At 49.2% G+C, this 15,926-nt stretch overlaps 1 protein-coding gene across 1 annotated transcript in view; it reads right to left on the minus strand.

The window, feature by feature from the left end:
- The window catches only part of NPEPPS (aminopeptidase puromycin sensitive), a 95,641-nt gene extending 89,922 nt beyond the window's left edge, over positions 1–5,719 (minus strand). The window contains exon 1 of the mRNA XM_073572477.1: positions 5,405–5,719. Within this exon, the coding sequence (XP_073428578.1) occupies positions 5,405–5,527 (123 nt within the window). The 5' untranslated portion in view covers positions 5,528–5,719. The remainder of the gene's footprint in view (positions 1–5,404) is intronic.
- Positions 5,720–15,926: the final 10,207 nt, after the last annotated feature.

The following is a 15,926-nucleotide window of genomic DNA, read 5'->3' on the forward strand; positions in this document are numbered from 1 at the left end:
TTAGTTACCCGCTGTTTACCCTGGATACCAGTTCCCAGCGTCTGCTTATAGTGCTGGGAGCTCACTGGTCTCCCGCTGCCACACACAGCGATGCGTGCTGGCCAGCGGGAGACCAACGATCAAAAAATGGCCCAGGACATTCCTGTACGATCAGCGATACCCGGTGGGGGGGCCAGTTGCTGATGCGTGCCACACACAGCGAGATCGCTGACGAGATTGCTATTGCGTCACAAAATCGGTGACGCATCTGCGTTCTCGCTAAGTGTGAAGTACCCCTAAGTTTTCAGGTTTTGATTTTTTTTCTCAGACGCATAGACTCCTATTCCTCAAAACGATCACACCAGAAATCGGAAATTAAGCACTTTGAAAGGTTGCAAAATGTTTACGCAACACGGAGTCATGTAAAAACTTTGTGACAAATGGCGTTTTCATACTAGTTTGGCCCAGCTAAAACAAAATGGGTGAGACATGGTGACACCTGCGGGTGCTTCTTCTTGAATCTCGCAAATCTCACTCCAACATGCCCCTCATCAACACTGACAAGAGCAATGCTGATCTTGATGAATCGGGGCCATGATCTGTAATAAACCACATGTGGCCAGCCACATAAGCTATAATAGGTACGAGATCTATATGTGAAAACTGGATGTTGGAATGAGGACCAAAGCAGAGCCGTCTTCCCTGTACTCCATAGCTGGCCACAATTTTGCCCAGACTGATCACAGTAGGTTGGGACTGATGTTACCTTTGATCATTACCTTTTCATATGTCAAACTATGCAAAATAACAGAAATCAGTCAGAGTGCACATACTGCTATGAAGAAACTATGCCATGAGGTCTGAGACTACAAAGACATAGCTATGATTGGCTGGAACATGCTGAACGGCCAGTTATACTCTTGGACAACAGCAGACACTTCTTGTCACACTGCCCATGCCACAACATTTCCAGAGCGCCACATCTCCGAGTTTCCTAACACACCCTACTATTATGACCACGTGGACAAAAAAGTAAATAGTATAAAAATGTGTGAAATCTGGACAAGAAATAATGGAGCCGAAGTGTCTCCACTGGAAGATAAATGCACAAGCCATGTTGGTCCTGTACAAAACATACTGCTAGGTACTGTTCTACGATTCTTATTATTCTTTGGGCTCCTGCACAAGCCGTATACTATGGCTCCATGCATAAATACCCACATATTTCTATGGCGCCCACAATTTATGATACCTGAGAGGTGATGTCATGAGTGACATGGGAGCTTGTGCAATACAATGATGGGAGAGAGATATAATCAGAAAAAGAGGACAATGAGTTACTCTCATTACACCACAGCAACTTTTGGAACTCCCATACAAATTATCGGTGAGAGGCAAGGACGTGCGGCCACCTCTATTCGAGACAGTATGGGACTGGGCCCAACTCATACAGATGCATGTCCCAAAAGTGGGACCCCCAAGTATCAGACAGTGATGGTATACAATGTAGACATGCCATAATCGTCAGAAATGGAAATACCCCTTTAAATCTAGCCTAAGGAAGGAGATAGCAGAAGAAATTATTGAACCCCTCTCAATAATCTTTGAAAATTCTTGGAGAACAGGAGAAGTCCCAGAAGAGTGGAGAAGAGCAAATGTTGTTCCTATCTTCAAAAAGGGGAAGAAGGTGGACCCAGGCAACTATAGGCTGGTGAGTCTGACTTCTATACCAGGAAAGGGCTTTGAACAAATTATTAAACAACATGTATGTCAGTACCTGGATAAGAATGAAGTGATTAAACAGAGTCAGCATGGGTTTGTAACTAATAAGTCATGTCAGACTAACTTAATTTCCTTCTATGACAGAATCACTGATTGGGTAGATCAAGGAAATGCTGTAGATATAGTATACCTTGACTTCAGCAAAGCAATTGACAAATTATCTCATAAAATCCTTATTGAAAAAATGACTAAGTATGGAATGGACAAGGCAACTGTTAGGTGGATTCATAACTGGCTTAGTGATCGGACCCAAAGAGTGGTCATAAATGGCTGCACATCCAGCTGGAAGAATGTCTCAAGTGGGGTACCACAGGGCTCTGTCCTGGGCCCTATATTGTTCAACATCTTTATCAACGATTTAGATGAAGGAATTGAGGGTAAACTGATTAAATTTGCTGATGACACAAAGCTAGGAGGGATAGCTAATACTAGAGAAGAGAGAGAGGATTCAAAAAGATATAAATAAACTGGAGCAGTAGGCAGCAACTAACAGAATGTTTTTTAACAGGGAAAAATGCAAAGTACTACATCTGGGAAATAAAAATGAAAAAAGCATATACAGAATGGGAGGAATAAGGCTAAGCAACAGCATATGTGAAAAAGACTTGGGTATACTAATAGATCACAGACTGAATATGAGTCAACAGTGTGATGCAGCAGCAAAAAAGGCAAATGCAATTCTAGGATGTATACAGTCTAGATCACATGAAGTCATTATTGCCCTCTACTCCTCTTTGGTTAGACCTCATCTGGAATATTGTGTCCAGTTTTGGGCACCACATTTTAAAAAAAGACAACAACATACTGGAGCAAGTTCAGAAAAGAGCGACCAGAATGGTGACCGGTCTGCAAACCCTGTCTTATGAGGAAAGGTTACAGGATTTGGGAATGTTTAGTTTGCAAAAGAGAAGACTGAGAGGAGACTTAATAGCTGTCTACAAATATCTAAAGGGCTGTCACATTGTAGAAGGATCATCTTTATTCTCATTTGCACAAGGAAATACTAGAAGCAATAGGATGAAACTGAATGGGAGGAGACACAGATTAGATATTACAAAAAACTTTTTGACAGAGTGATCAATGAGTGGAACAGGCTGCCACGAGAAGTGGTGAGTTCTCCTTCACTGGAAGTCTTCAAACAGAGGCTGGACAGACATCTGACTGGGATGATTTAGCGAATCCTGCTTTGAGCAGGGGGTTGGACCAGATGGCCCAGGAGGTCCCTTCCAACTCTACGATTCTATGATTAATAGGAGCAAAACAGAGACCAAATCACAGCTGCTTATACAAATAAGATAATGTCATTGGGATCCAAATCAACACCGTCATTACATAAGAATTAGATGTGATGGATTTTAATAGACCCAATACTGTGTTTCTCTGGTATAATCAGTGGTGGATGGAGACAAGTAGAAGGATAAACAGATTCCAATATGAGTGCAATTAGGTAGGTGAATGTTAAAAAGTTTATCCTGGAAATATCATTTATTTAGGCAAAGTTGTGTATATAAATGGAATAAAAAACAAAGCTGCTACTCATATCCCCTTTGTCCAGCACTGCCTCTCCACCATGAGCTCAGTGACTGACTGCAGTGGTTACCAGCACTCTAGTAAATAGATCACCACTGCAGCCTGTAAACAATCACAGGGAGCAGTGAAGGAGAAGTGGAGCTGCACACGGGGGGGGGGGTGATTTAGGGGGTTGTCCAATTTCAGAAAATGTTTGTCCCTGGCTGCATGTTGTTATAAAATAACAAGTTTCCTGTGCTCACCATCCTCAGGTCCAGGACCCAGTCCCGGTGTTTGGTATTCGCTGTGGCACTGATGTCACATCGACAACACAGCAACAGCCAATCAGTGAGCTTGGTGCTCTGTGTGTAGACAGGACGCCTCCTTTCAGTAGCACTGAACTCACTGATTGGATGCCACTGTCGAAGCGACATGGGTCATGCAGCCAATAGCAGACAGCAGGAACAACTCCAGCGCTGGACCTGGTGATGGGGAGTAAAGAGCTGTTTTTAGGTTATAACAAACAGCAGCTGGGGTGAACATTTTGGGAAAGGGGACAACCCCTTTAACTGCTCTGATGGTTATTTCATACTATCACAAGCCTTGGCTCAAAAATAAGTTTATCCTGGAAAAATCGCTTAAAAGAGAACTAGTTATTACATTCAGCCGGGAAGACTAGGGAGAGACGTGACTGGACTAATGTGGTCCAAAGACTGCTTCTCCCACACTGCTCCAGGTAATAAACAGGTCTCTCCTATGTGTGTACATAGACACATCAATCACCTGGATGGGGCTGGACTAGTCCAGTACCTTCCTATGTTCCCCAGTCAGAACTTCAGGCTGTGTGCACACGATGCAGATTTGCAGCGGATCCACAGTGGATTTTACCGCGCAGAAACGTTGCATATCCGCATTGTGATGTACAGTAGCCTTAAAATCAATGAATAAAAAAACCGCTGTGCAGACGCTGCGGATTTTTCCGTGGTACAAAATCCGCAGCATGTTACTTCTTTTGTGAGGTTTTCCATCTCCCCTGTCACCAAATCCGCAGGGGGAAAACTGCAGTGGAAAGCCGCACAAAAACCGCAAGAAAACCGCATGAAAAATGGAAGAAATCTGCAGGAAAAATGCAGGTCATTTGACCTGCAGATTTCTTCCATTCTGCGCGGAAAAATCCGCAGGGCCAAAAAGTACGTCTGCACTCAGCCTCAGAGTAAGGCCTCATTCACATGTCTGTGTCGCACCCGTTTTGTTTGTTTTTTTGTTTTTCAGGGATACAACATGTACTCATTATAATCTATGGTGTTATTCTCAAGTCTATGTTTTACCGGCAGAATGCATGAAAAGGACAAAATATATGGGTCTGTGAAAAACATGGACACAGCACGACGGACATCCATATACAACATTGCAAAGAGAGAAGCATAGTAATTTATTCATACGTAAAAACACTGAGGACACACTGATCGTAAAAACGCACACACGGCATCAGTATCCAGCACATGTGAATGAGGCCTAAGACATAGCTGCCAGGCTCTGGGTCACGCTGCCTCTGAATCAGGCACTTTAGATCTAGGATTTAGGATGCTTCAGCAGAGAACAGTCACCATTACGACTAGACCTGTATGTAGAGGGCGATAAATGATCAACATGAAATGTCCTAATATTGGGAAGAAGCCACGGCCTATGAGTACAGGTGTCTGACCGGCCAATTACTGGGGCATCAGTCTGCTGGGGGCAGCCACAATTCACACTATAAGGAGAGAGGAGCTGCACTGATTATATGGGACGCAATGCATAACGCTCCATGTGGAGACTCGGTCACTCCTTGTCCTACAACTTCTGCTGTGTAAAGTCCATGAGTAACCCATGATTCACTGCGAGGAGGGGGGGGGGGGGGGGAAGAGTACAGCATATATATATATATATACCCCCATCTAGTGAGGTGACCTCCAGGAGATCCCACACAGATCATTGTCTGGGACCCCACAGCTGTATTCCAGCCCTCCTCCTCACAAGCTGATAACAGACTGATGTACCTGTATACAGAAAACACACATCCATCCCTATATACACACACATCCATCCCTAGCGCATGCGTGCGGCCCCCCACGTCATCCCTGGCAGCTTTTACCTCCACGGCAGCCTCCAGTTTCCCCTCGAAGGTGAAGTCTATGAGATCGGGCTTGAGACACAGCCCATAGTTGACGGGCCTCACGTCGCTGGGGAGCCGCTCGAAAAGTCTGCGGTCCGGCATGGTAAGAACCGAAGCCCTGCGGCCTGACACAAACTGAGGGGAAAGAAAAACCCTGCTGCCCGAAGCGCTCACTGACTGAACAGACCCAGACGAGCCTCTACCGACTGACAGACTGAGTGAGCGACCGGGAGGGGCGGAGCCGCGCAAAAACACGACGTAACCGCGTCAACTGTGGCGGCTCCAACCGCAGAGTGCCCCGCCCACCGTGCGAAGGACTCCCCAAGACCTCCAGCCCCGCCCAGGGAAAGGCAAGAGACTAGGGAGTGTAATCCCGCCCTCTGCGCTATGACACCCCGCCCACTACACCGGGCCACGCCCTGACTCGTTTTCTGAAGCCACGTGCCACGCCCTTCGTTCCAAAACGTTCTGTCACGTGCTGGAACCACAGTGCTCCCATGTTTATAGTGCAGGAGCTTTGGTCGTGGGACCAGTGCAGGAGCTGTGGAAGTATAATGAGTGGAGGAGCTGTGGCAGTGTAATCAGTGCAGGAGCTGTGGCAGTGTAATCAGTGCAGGAGCTGTGTCAGTGTAACCAGTGCAGGAGCTGTGGAAGAGTAATCAGTGCAGGAGCTGTGGAAGTATAATGAGTGGAGGAGCTGTGGCAGTGTAATCAGTGCAGGAGCTGTGTCAGTGTAACCAGTGCAGGAGCTGTGTCAGTGTAATCAGTGCAGGAGCTGTGTCAGTGTAACCAGTGCAGGAGCTGTGTCAGTGTAATCAGTGCAGGAGCTGTGTCAGTGTAACCAGTGCAGGAGCTGTGGAAGAGTAATCAGTGCAGGAGCTGTGGAAGTATAATGAGTGGAGGAGCTGTGGCAGTGTAATCAGTGCAGGAGCTGTGGAAGTATAATGAGTGCAGGAGCTGTGTCAGTGTAATCAGTGCAGGAGCTGTGTCAGTGTAATCAGTGCAGGAGCTGTGTCAGTGTAACCAGTGCAGGAGCTGTGTCAGTGTAACCAGTGCAGGAGCTGTGGAAGAGTAATCAGTGCAGGAGCTGTGGAAGTATAATGAGTGGAGGAGCTGTGGCAGTGTAATCAGTGCAGGAGCTGTGGAAGTATAATGAGTGCAGGAGCTGTGTCAGTGTAATCAGTGCAGGAGCTGTGTCAGTGTAATCAGTGCAGGAGCTGTGTCAGTGTAATCAGTGCAGGAGCTGTGTCAGTGTAATCAGTGCAGGAGCTGTGGAAGTATAATGAGTGCAGGAGCTGTGGCAGTGTAATCAGTGCAGGAGCTGTGGCAGTGTAAGTGTAATCAGTGCAGGAGCTGTGTCAGTGTAATCAGTGCAGGAGCTGTGGAAGTATAATGAGTGCAGGATCTGTGGCAGTGTAATCAGTGCAGGAGCTGTGGAAGTGTAATCAGTGCAGGAGCTGTGGCCGTGTAATCAGTGCAGGAGCTGTGGCCGTGTAATCAGTGCAGGAGCTGTGGCCGTGTAATCAGTGCAGGAGCTGTGGCCGTGTAATCAGTGCAGGAGCTGTGGAAGTGTAATCAGTGCAGGAGCTGTGTCAGTGTAATCAGTGCAGGAGCTGTGGAAGTATAATGAGTGCAGGAGCTGTGGCCGTGTAATCAGTGCAGGAGCTGTGGCCGTGTAATCAGTGCAGGAGCTGTGGCCGTGTAATCAGTGCAGGAGCTGTGGCCGTGTAATCAGTGCAGGAGCTGTGGCCGTGTAATCAGTGCAGGAGCTGTGGCCGTGTAATCAGTGCAGGAGCTGTGGAAGTGTAATCAGTGCAGGAGCTGTGTCAGTGTAATCAGTGCAGGAGCTGTGGAAGTATAATGAGTGCAGGAGCTGTGGCAGTGTAATCAGTGCAGGAGCTGTGGAAGTGTAATCAGTGCAGGAGCTGTGGAAGTGTAATCAGTGCAGGAGCTGTGGAAGTGTAATCAGTGCAGGAGCTGTGTCAGTGTAACCAGTGCAGGAGCTGTGGAAGTATAATGAGTGCAGGAGCTGTGGCAGTGTAATCAGTGCAGGAGCTGTGGCCCTGTAATCAGTGCAGGAGCTGTGGAAGTATAATGAGTGGAGGAGCTGTGGCAGTGTAATCAGTGCAGGAGCTGTGGCAGTGTAATCAGTGCAGGAGCTGTGTCAGTGTAACCAGTGCAGGAGCTGTGGAAGAGTAATCAGTGCAGGAGCTGTGGAAGTATAATGAGTGGAGGAGCTGTGGCAGTGTAATCAGTGCAGGAGCTGTGTCAGTGTAACCAGTGCAGGAGCTGTGGAAGAGTAATCAGTGCAGGAGCTGTGGAAGTATAATGAGTGGAGGAGCTGTGGCAGTGTAATCAGTGCAGGAGCTGTGGAAGTATAATGAGTGCAGGAGCTGTGGCAGTGTAATCAGTGCAGGAGCTGTGTCAGTGTAATCAGTGCAGGAGCTGTGTCAGTGTAATCAGTGCAGGAGCTGTGGAAGTACAATGAGTGCAGGAGCTGTGGCAGTGTAATCAGTGCAGGAGCTGTGGCAGTGTAATCAGGGCAGGAGCTGTGGAAGTGTAATCAGTGCAGGAGCTGTGTCAGTGTAATCAGTGCAGGAGCTGTGGAAGTATAATGAGTGCAGGAGCTGTGGCAGTGTAATCAGTGCAGGAGCTGTGGAAGTGTAATCAGTGCAGGAGCTGTGGCCGTGTAATCAGTGCAGGAGCTGTGGAAGTGTAATCAGTGCAGGAGCTGTGTCAGTGTAATCAGTGCAGGAGCTGTGGAAGTATAATGAGTGCAGGAGCTGTGGCAGTGTAATCAGTGCAGGAGCTGTGGAAGTGTAATCAGTGCAGGAGCTGTGGAAGTGTAATCAGTGCAGGAGCTGTGTCAGTGTAACCAGTGCAGGAGCTGTGGAAGTATAATGAGTGCAGGAGCTGTGGCAGTGTAATCAGTGCAGGAGCTGTGGCCCTGTAATCAGTGCAGGAGCTGTGGAAGTATAATGAGTGGAGGAGCTGTGGCAGTGTAATCAGTGCAGGAGCTGTGGCAGTGTAATCAGTGCAGGAGCTGTGGAAGTATAATCAGTGCAGGAGCTGTGTCAGTGTAACCAGTGCAGGAGCTGTGGAAGTATAATGAGTGGAGGAGCTGTGGCAGTTTAGTCAGTGCAGGAGCTGTGGCCGTGTAATCAGTGCAGGAGCTGTGGCCGTGTAATCAGTGCAGGAGCTGTGGCCGTGGGACCAGTGCAGGAGCTGTGGCAGTGTAATCAGTGCAGGAGCTGTGGCCGTGTAATCAGTGCAGGAGCTGTGTCAGTGTAATCAGTGCAGGAGCTGTGGCCGTGGGACCAGTGCAGGAGCTGTGGCAGTATAATCAGTGCAGGAGCTGTGGCCGTGGGACCAGTGCAGGAGCTGTGGCCGTGTAATCAGTGCAGGAGCTGTGGCCGTGTAATCAGTGCAGGAGCTGTGGCAGTGTAATCAGTGCAGGAGGAGCTATGGCAGTTTAGTCAGTGCAGGAGCTGTGGCCGTGTAATCAGTGCAGGAGCTGTAGCAGTGTAATCAGTGCAGGAGCTGTGGCAGTGTAATCTGTGCAGGAGCTGTGGCCGTGTAATCAGTGCAGGAGTTGTGGCCGTGTAATCAGTGCAGGAGCTGTGTCAGTGTAATCAGTGCAGGAGCTGTGGCAGTGTAATCAGTGCAGGAGCTGTGGCAGTGTAATCAGTGCAGGAGCTGTGGCAGTGTAATCAGTGCAGGAGCTGTGGCAGTGTAATCAGTGCAGGAGCTGTGGCCGTGTAATCAGTGCAGGAGGAGCTATGGCAGTTTAGTCAGTGCAGGAGCTGTGGCCGTGTAATCAGTACAGGAGCTGTGTCAGTGTAATCAGTGCAGGAGCTGTGGCAGTGTAATCAGTGCAGGAGCTGAGGCAGTGTAATCAGTGCAGGAGGAGCTATGGCAGTTTAGTCAGTGCAGGAGCTGTGGCCGTGTAATCAGTGCAGGAGCTGTGGCCGTGTAATCAGTGCAGGAGCTTTGTCAGTGTAATCAGTGCAGGAGCTGTGTCAGTGTAATCAGTGCAGGAGCTGTGGCAGTGTAATCAGTGCAGGAGCTGTGGCAGTGTAATCAGTGCAGGAGCTGTGGCCGTGTAATCAGTGCAGGAGGAGCTATGGCAGTTTAGTCAGTGCAGGAGCTGTGGCCGTGTAATCAGTACAGGAGCTGTGGCAGTGTAATCAGTGCAGGAGCTGTGGCAGTGTAATCAGTGCAGGAGCTGTGGCAGTGTAATCAGTGCAGGAGGAGCTATGGCAGTTTAGTCAGTGCAGGAGCTGTGGCCGTGTAATCAGTGCAGGAGCTGTGTCAGTGTAATCAGTGCAGGAGCTGTGGCAGTGTAATCAGTGCAGGAGCTGTGGCAGTGTAATCAGTGCAGGAGCTGTGGCCGTGTAATCAGTGCAGGAGGAGCTATGGCAGTTTAGTCAGTACAGGAGCTGTGTCAGTGTAATCAGTGCAGGAGCTGTGGCAGTGTAATCAGTGCAGGAGCTGTGGCCGTGTAATCAGTGCAGGAGGAGCTATGGCAGTTTAGTCAGTGCAGGAGCTGTGGCCGTGTAATCAGTGCAGGAGCTGTGTCCGTGTAATCAGTGCAGGAGCTGTGTCCGTGTAATCAGTGCAGGAGCTGTGGCAGTGTAATCAGTGCAGGAGCTGTGGAAGTATAATGAGTGCAGCCAGGAACTGTGGCCTTGGGACCAGTGCAGGAGCTGTGGCCGTGTAATCAGTGCAGGAGCTGTGTCCGTGTAATCAGTGCAGGAGCTGTGTCCGTGTAATTAGTGCAGGAGCTGTGGCAGTGTAATCAGTGCAGGAGCTGTGGAAGTATAATGAGTGCAGCCAGGAACTGTGGCCTTGGGACCAGTGCAGGAGCTGTGGCCGTGTAATCAGTGCAGGAGCTGTGGCCGTGTAATCAGTGCAGGAGCTGTGGCCGTGTAATCAGTGCAGGAGCTGTGGCCGTGTAATCAGTGCAGGAGCTGTGGCCGTGTAATCAGTGCAGGAGCTGTGGAAGAGTAATCAGTGCACCAGCTGTGGCAGTTTAGTCAGTGCAGGAGCCGTGTAATTAGTGCAGGAGCTGTGGCAGTGTAATCAGTGCAGGAGCTGTGGAAGTATAATGAGTGCAGCCAGGAACTGTGGCCTTGGGACCAGTGCAGGAGCTGTGGCCTTGGGACCAGGGCGGGAGCTGTGGCCTTGGGACCAGTGCAGGAGCTGTGGCCTTGGGACCAGGGCGGGAGCTGTGGCCTTGGGACCAGGGCGGGAGCTGTGGCCTTGGGACCAGGGCGGGAGCTGTGGCCTTGGGACCAGGGCGGGAGCTGTGGCCTTGGGACCAGGGCGGGAGCTGTGGCCTTGGGACCAGGGCGGGAGCTGTGGCCTTGGGACCAGTGCAGGAGCTGTGGCCATGGTCTCAGTATGGTGTCAATATGATCACTGCAACCCTAGATTAATCAAGAGGTGTACTTTGTAAAATAGGGACACTTGTGGGGGGATTCTGCTGTTCTGGCATCTCATCTCAGGGGCTCGAGTGGGTCTTGGCACTCGCAAACCAGAACTGTCTGGTCTCGGGACGAGCTCCTAACTGCTCCAATCCCCAGCACCAACTCCCTCTAACTCACTCTTGATCTCTCAGACCACTCACCCAATGTTAAAGGCTAGCGGAACTCACCAAATAATTATGATGTTAAGAGGTGCATTCGCTGCCTGGGGTCCACCGTGCAGAGATGTAACCTGCTGCTAGACAATGGCGGATAGTAGCACGCTCGAGTTACCTCACCCGGAGTGTACGAGGCCAACCCTGTTACTTCACAAGGTCGCATTAATATAATGTGAGCGCAATCGATGTGGCACAGAACTCTGCCCAGAGGCATGGAGTCCGAGTCCTTCTAGACCCACTTGCGCACGGAGCCGCTGCAGTGGCACTAAAGAGTGACGCTAGGAAAATGCTGTGCCCTGTTAGCTGTCACAAGGTGCAGCGGATAGACTTGCACCGCCCAGAGGTACGGGAGATATGACAGTACTATGGGGCTAACCTTTGTGCTTAGGCTAGTTTCACACTAGCGTTTTTGAGCGCAGCGACGGCCTGCGCACGGCCGCCGCTAAGCCCCGCCCCCTGCCGCGCCTCCGCCGGTAGCTCTGCCTACCGGCGCACGACGCTGCATGCGTCCTGCGTCCCCTATCTTTATCACTGGGGGCGCAGGCCGTGCGAAGTATGCGTTTGGCGGCGCATGCGCCTTTTTGATGGTGCGCTGACCTGCGCCAAACGCAACCTGCTGCAGTTTGGTTGCTCCAGCGCACCGTCAAAAAGGCGCATACGCCGCCAAACGCATACTGCGCACGGCCTGCACCCCAGTGATAAAGATAGGGCACGCAGGACGCGTCATGCGCCAGTAGGCGGAGCTACCGGCGGAGGCGTGTCAGGGGGCGGGGCTTAGCGGCGGCCATGCGCAGGCCGTCGCTGTGCTCAAAAACGCTAGTGTGAAACTAGCCTTAGACTGGAGCACTGTGGCACATGCTTTGCCACCATGAGGCGCTGACTCAAGCTAAACTAACACATACGTATCAAAGGGAGGGGTTATTTAATGAGTCAGTCACCAGTTTCATGCATTCATCATCACTCACACAAGTCTCAACAAAAGTCTATCTTAGCACATGGCCCAGCGGCCTGCGAACCTTTTATAGCAGCGTATTTCTGGGACCTTCCTGACAGTCCAATCCGAGCTGGAGAAGGACCTGAGCATGTGACCTCTGATCTCCAATGAGAGATCGTCCCACAGGCATGCTCAGTGGACCGAAAGGAGGACTTAGTCCCTGGAGTAGCTCGCTGCTGACCAGCATGCGTTGCTATAGCTGGACCAGAGTTGGCGGCAGCAGCAACCAAACCCACAGTGCTGGTTTGAGCAGAGCGCTGCTATCGACGAGTCTGCTGAGCAGCCTCCTCTGCGGCCAGAGAAGAATGGGAGACCGACGAAGGCAAGGCTCGGGATTCCTGCTGTGCAGCGACAGGAACCCAACTCCTAACACCAAAGCTCTGCCACTTCTCCACCTCCTCCCCCACACCCTCTATCTAGTCCATGCCTGGCCTGGAGAGGTCTAGTGTTGGATGCTAGTGTGTGGGTCCTGGGCAGTTCCCCCTCGTTACCTGAGAGCAAAGTACCACACCTCTGGCTGAGGTGCAGTACCTCTGTGGCGACTGGACCCTCAGGGGTGCCACACACGCACCCGTAAATTAGGCGGGCTCTCATAGCTACAGGAATGCCAAACATTAGAAGCTAAATGTTGTTTAGCCACATTGGGGCACAGGAGGGAGGGAGGCAATTGGATTTGGGAGCGCAGAATTTGGTGAATTTCTTTTGGGGGGGCGAGTAGCTACTTCGCTTTCCAAGAGCCTTTGTGCTACCAGTAACGTGGAAGCCCCCTATATTTCCAATGACAGGTGCCGCACCTACGTGGGGGCTTTTTTTGTGGATTGATTTGAAGCTCTTCTTAGGAACATTTTATATACAGTTGTGGCCAAAAGTATTGACACCCCTGCAATTCTGTCAGATAATACTCAGTTTCTTCCTGAAAATGATTGCAAACACAAATTCTTTTGTATTATTATCTTCATTTAATTTGTCTTAAATGAAAAAACACAAAAGAGAATGAAGAAAAACATTGATCATTTCACACAAAACTCCAAAAATGGGCCAGACAAAAGTATTGACACCCTCAGCCTAATATTTGGTTGCACAACCTTTAGCCAAAATAACTGCAACCAACCGCTTCCGGTAACCATCAATGAGTTTCTTACAATGCTCTGCTGGAATTTTAGACCATTCTTCTTTGGCAAACTGCTCCAGGTCCCTGATATTTGAAGGGTGCCTTCTCCAAACTGCCATTTTTAGATCTCTCCACAGGTGTTCTATGGGATTCAGGTCTGGACTCATTGCTGGCCACCTTTGAAGTCTCCAGTGCTTTCTCTCAAACGATTTTCTAGTGCTTTTTGAAGTGTGTTTTGGGTCATTGTCCTGCTGGAAGACCCATGACCTCTGAGGGAGAACCCAGCTTTCTCACACTGGGCCCTACATTATTCTGCAAAATTTGTTGGTAGTCTTCAGACTTCATAATTCCATGCACACGGTCAAGCAGTCCAGTGCCAGAGGCAGCAAAGCAACCCCAAAACATCAGGGAACCTCCACCATGTTTGACTGTAGGGACCGTGTTCTTTTCTTTGAATGCCTTTTTTTTTCTCCTGTAAACTCTATGTTGATGCCTTTGCCCAAAAAGCTCTACTTTTGTCTCATCTGACCAGAGAGCATTCTTCCAAAACGTTTTAGGCTTTTTCAGGTAAGTTTTGGCAAACTCCAGCCTGGCTTTTTTATGTCTCGGGGTAAGAAATGGGATCTTCCTGGGTCTCCTACCATACAGTCCATTTTCATTCAGACGCCGACGGATAGTACGGGTTGACACTGTTGTACCCTCGGACTGCAGGGCAGCTTGAACTTGTTTGGATGTTAGTCGAGGTTCTTTATCCAACATCCGCACAATCTTGCGTTGAAATCTCTTGTCAATTTTTCTTTTCCGTCCACATCTAGGGAAGTTAGCCACAGTGCCATGGGCTTTAAACTTCTTGATGACACTGCGCATGGTAGACACAGAAACATTCAGGTCTTTGGAGATGGACTTGTAGCCTTGAGATTGCTCATGCTCCCTCACAATTTGGTTTCTCAAGTCCTCAGACAGTTCTTTGGTCTTCTTTCTATTCTCCATGCTCAATGTGGTACACACAAGGACACAGGACAGAGGTTGAGTCAACTTTAATCCATGTCAACCGGCTGCAAGTGTGATTTAGTTATTGCCAACACCTGTTAGGTGCCACAGGTAAGTTACAGGTGCTGTTAATTACACAAACTAGAGAAGCATCACATGATTTTTCGAACAGTGCCAATACTTTTGTCCACCCTCTTTTTATGGTGTGGAATTATATCCAATTTGGCTTTAGGACAATTCTTTTTGTGTCTTTTCATTTAAGACAAATTAAATGAAGATAATAATACCAAAGAATTTGTGTTTGCAATCATTTTCAGGAAGAAACTGAGTATTATCTGACAGAATTGCAGGGGTGTCAATACTTATGGCCACAACTGTAACATTTTGGATTATATTTTTCCGACTGTCTACGCTGAGCATACTCGGGTGTTCTCTGAGTATTTGGGACGTGCTCGGATATATAATTTGTGTCGCCACAGCTGCATGATTGGCGACTACTAGACAGCCTGAATACATGAGGGGATTTCCTAACAAACAGGCAATCCCACATGTATTTAGGCTGTATAGCAGCCGCAAATCATGCACTGCAGCAACACAAACTAAATCTCCGAGCATGCCCAAACTACTCGGAGAACACCCGAGTATGCTCGGAAATCTCGAATAACGAGTATACTCGTCATTATTTGGTATAAATACAGTATGTGCACTTTTTCATGATTGAGCATGACTAGTCTTGTAGCTGAAACGTTATACTAAAACTCTTGTTTGCAAATAATTTTGAAACTTACTTGTGATGGCACTAGGTTTCCAGGCGTTCGTGTACAAGCACAGGTTGCCTGGGAAAATAACCCAGGAATGGTATGGCTGGTAATAAACCAGTTGCCCCATCCTCTTTTATCATCTAAGCAAAGGACGATCTCTACTGATCCTCAGTGCCCTCAGCCAGCAGGAATCCTAACCTTAAGGCCCCATCACACACAGCGAGATCGCTAACGAGATCGCTGATTTTGTGGCGCAACAGCGATCTCGCTGTGTGTGGCACGAATCAGCGACCGGCCCCCCGCCGGGTATCGCTGATCGTGCAGCAATGTCCTGGGCCATTTTTTTGATCGTTGGTCTCCCGCTGGCCAGCATGCATCGCTGTGTGTGGCAGCGGGAGACCGACGATCAGCGAGCTCCCAGCACTGTAAGCTAACGCTGGGAGCTAGTATCTAAGGTAAATATCGGGTAACTAAGCGCGCGCATCACTTAGTTACCCGATTGTCATGTCGGACACTGTTCACACCAGGGTGTCCGGCAGACAGCGGTAATACCCTGTTGGGTATTCTGTTCCAGTCGAGATAGGGTTAACCAGGTTGTCATGCTGGCTGAGGGCTGGGCCACGCCCTTGGTCTTTAAATTGTTCGTCCTGACTATGGGCGTCGCCGACTATAGCTTTAGCCTAGTGCTAGCAATACCAGTCAGCAGTGGTGGTGTTGGAGCGTCTGATATCTGGTGCAGTATATTCCTCAATGGTTCTTTCTCCAATCTGTTATATATATATTTGGTTGCCCTTGCACATTATTGTATTCCCTTGTGTATTAACTGTGTGGTGTTTCTTTTACCCCTGTTCATACGTATTTGTGGGGTCTGGTGTCTGGTCCCCTCACTGGGTGGAGGGTGGTGGGTTCAGCTTAGGGCTGGACAGGAGACAGGGACAGGGTGGAGGCTCAGGCAGGCACACCTTCAGTGTAAACCCTGGGTAGAGGGACAGACAGGGTTC

The sequence above is a fragment of the Dendrobates tinctorius genome, unplaced genomic scaffold (assembly GCF_039654945.1).
Source record: "Dendrobates tinctorius isolate UK_male_01 unplaced genomic scaffold, ASM3965494v1 ptg000032l, whole genome shotgun sequence".
Lineage (NCBI taxonomy): Eukaryota > Metazoa > Chordata > Amphibia > Anura > Dendrobatidae > Dendrobates > Dendrobates tinctorius.